Source organism: Centropristis striata, chromosome 5, assembly GCF_030273125.1.
Source record: "Centropristis striata isolate RG_2023a ecotype Rhode Island chromosome 5, C.striata_1.0, whole genome shotgun sequence".
Classification (NCBI taxonomy): Eukaryota; Metazoa; Chordata; class Actinopteri; order Perciformes; family Serranidae; genus Centropristis; species Centropristis striata.
Genome location: NC_081521.1, coordinates 12,239,131 through 12,242,491, shown reverse-complemented (window position 1 = coordinate 12,242,491; position 3,361 = coordinate 12,239,131). Strand labels below are relative to the sequence as shown.

Here is a 3,361-nt window from a genome sequence, read left to right as displayed (position 1 = left end):
CACACAGCCTCAAAGCTGCCAACTGATCCTCTGGCACTATCTATTTTGGCATAACATTCAATGAGATCCTTGAAGGGTGGAGGAATCGCGTAAAAAACTTTGCAAATACTCAAAAGAATTCACTTTGGAATTTTAGAAATGGACACACTGAAATTCTCTTTAAAGGCCAGCTATCTGTGAATGAGTAAGTCACTTCAGTAGAGGTTGGATGTTGGAATAATTGTTATGGTGAGGCTTTTTTTTATAAATTGCTATTAATGCAATGTTAAGTTTGAGACAACATTAATGGATGAGTTAAATGGAACAATTATAACTCTTGGTGGGTATGTGGAAGTTAACAAATACAGATATGTTTATTTTTTTCTTATAATAATAATATATTTGTTAATAATATGCTGTAATTTAACTATTGTGTACCTTATCTGGAAACACAAAAACCTCCATGAGCCTATGTACATCTTTATTGCAGCTTTGCTATTGAACTGTGTTTTTTACAGCACTAGTGTTTACCCAAAGCTTCTGATAGACTTTTTATCTGAAAAACAGGTCATATTACATTCAGCTTGTCTTTTTCAGTTTTTTATGTTTTACACTTTCTGCAGTTCAGAGTTCTTACTATTGTCAGCCATGGCCTATGACCGTTATGTTTCTATATTTAAACCTCTTCAATATCCAACTATTATGACAAAAACCACTGTAAGTATTTTCCTGTTTGTTGCTTGGCTTCTGCCTGCTTGTCATGTTGCTGTCTCAGTAATATTCAGTGCTAAACCCAAACTGTGTAGCTCTACTTTAAAGGCAATATTTTGTAATAATGCTATTTACAGACTTCAGTGCGTAACATCAAAAATAATTAACATATATGGTGTAGTGGCTTTATTAGATCTCGTAATTCTGCCTATTCTCTTCATAGTTTTTACATACACAAAGATATTTATAATGACCTATCGAAGTTGTAAAGAAATCAGGAAAAAAGCAGCAGAGACCTGTTTACCCCACCTAATGGTTTTAACCAGTTTCTCCATTTTAAGTGCATATGATATCAGTATAGCTCGAGTGGAATCTAATTTGCCGAAATCTGTACGTTTAATAATGATGCTACAAATAGTTTTGTATCAGCCTTTGTTTAATCCACTCATATACGGACTCAAAATGAAAGAAATTTCCAAACACCTCAAAAGGTTGTTCCTTCCAGCCACAAGGATATGATGGTGTAACAATGATAGCCACTGTACAGGCATTTCTTCTGAAGTAACTTTGCACAAATGTGAATTCTTTCAGGGTGTTTTGTTTTTTTTGTTCGAAAAAAACATTATAGAGCATCTCAAGCAGGAAAGTATGGGTACAGCAAAGAGTGTCTTGACCTTGAACAATGTAATGTCTCTTTGTAGTTAATATGAAGTAATCACAACTTGCACAGGGACGTTTCTCTGTAGTTAATTTTACAAAACACACAATTATCAAACATGAACTCTTTTTTGTCTTCCACTTTTTCACATTCTGACTCAGGTAAAAGTTATGATTTTTTACTTTGAGCTGCAATTTTTGACCATGTGTCTGAGCTTGGGCGTGGTCTGTGCTCTGGCCTCTGCTGTTTGTTTTCATGTCAGAAGCCTTTTTACAAGGCCGAAATGGCAAGTTTGTTGACAGCAAAACATTTTTCAATGTTGAATGAGAAACAGGAAAATAAAATAAACCTAAAACAAAAAGTTGCTTTCATTTTCTTATTCTACCACATAGTCAACTATCACAGGCTCGACTGCAACTGCTGAATACATAGAGAGTGACTCACACATGAAAACATGAACCTACACTCCTGCCCGTCCTCTCTGCTCTGCATCAGCCAAACAGCTGGGAACTCCCACGCTGCGTGGGTCAACTGGCCTCAAAACCACTTCCAGACTTTTTTCTGTCCTCGCACCCAAATGTTGGAACGAGCTCCCCACCAACATCAGGACCTCAGACAGCCTGTACATCTTCTGCCGCAGGCTGAAGACCTACCTCTTCCAACAATACCTTGGTTAAGTCATGGTCGCCTATTTATTTTTTTAAATATTTAATTTAAAAAAAAATCTTCTTCTTTAGTTTATAGCACTCATGTAGCAGTTAAAGTTGGCTCGTAAAAAAGTTATGCAGATATTGTAAGTCGTTTTGGACAAAAGTGTCAGCCAAGTGACATGTAATGTAATGTAATGTTCACTACTGATATACAGGCCTGGACATTACCTTATTTTGCTTATAGCACCGGTGCTACAGTGGTTGATAGTTTTGTAGCACAAGCCACAAAATCTGCAACACCTCATCTGTAGGCTACACTCTAGAAAACATGTAAAATAAAATGTCACTGGAGCCCAGATGTTAAATCATCAAAAGCATGTACACTGATGTAGCATGTCCTATAGGCCATATGTATTTTTACTGTACTGTGATGTATTGTGAACGACTCAATAAATACAGAACCGGACCGGGTGTGTCAATAACGATGGTTGATGAAGCTGATATGTTGACACACCTAAAAACATTACATTTCCCCCCAAAATATCTGCAGCCCCCACTGATACACAGCGAGGAGATGAAAGTGACCGATCCATGAAAACAATAGCGCTAGGCTGATTCACTGGCGTTAGCGTACTTTTGCCGACTATAGTAAACCCGAGGCTAATGTACATGGTTAAACCCTATACGGTTTGAAAGATACGAAGTTAGACTCTAGCTTCACACCTTAATTAATCAGAAACAGATCATAACATAACACAGTCAGCTGATGTGGGATTCAGTGACGCTAGCTATTACCACTGTACAGCCCCATATTATGTTCAGCTCCTAGCAATATTGCTAGCTAACTTAGAATGCTAATTTTACAGACAGTGTCGTAAACATAAGTTTGTAGGACTAATTATGCAGTATTAGTGGTAAGAATACTAATTGATAGGAACCACATTTGTTAAATTTGGTTTGGGTTATCTCATCTAACATATAGCTATATAGTTGTTAGTTAGCTCATGTTTGCTAGCTAGAAGCTTACCTTGGAGCAGACATATGTGTGTGTCTTTTGATCTTTGAGATATTAAGTTGGAAGTGGGGTCACCCTCACTGTTTAATCCACAGCCAGCAACACTCCTCTTGGATTTTGAGTTTTGGAAAAGGGGAAAAAACAACTCCTGCTAAACTCTGAGGGTACCTTGTGTCAGATTTACAAATCCCATATCCTCACCATTTCACCATATTGCCTAACGGTCAATTCCAGTACAACTAAGAGTAAAGCATCCAACTTGTTAGCATGTCCTGCAACACAAGAAAGAAGTTTTCACTTTCTGAATTTTCAAATGCATGTATTTAATATTTGGTTCATAACCAGTAC

At 37.0% G+C, this 3,361-nt stretch overlaps 1 protein-coding gene across 1 annotated transcript; it reads left to right on the top strand.

The window, feature by feature from the left end:
- Nucleotides 1-285: 285 nt before the first annotated feature.
- On the top strand, nt 286-1,209 carry LOC131971166 (olfactory receptor 6N2-like). Its single transcript, XM_059332489.1, has one exon. It carries the CDS (start codon nt 286-288, stop codon nt 1,207-1,209), a length of 924 nt encoding a protein of 307 aa, XP_059188472.1.
- The last annotated feature ends 2,152 nt before the right edge of the window (nt 1,210-3,361 follow it).

Bases quoted from the DNA above. Each gene is read 5' to 3' on its own strand.
- LOC131971166 (XM_059332489.1), top strand. From the start codon at position 286: ATGGATGAGTTAAATGGAACAATTATAACTCTTGGTGGGTATGTGGAA.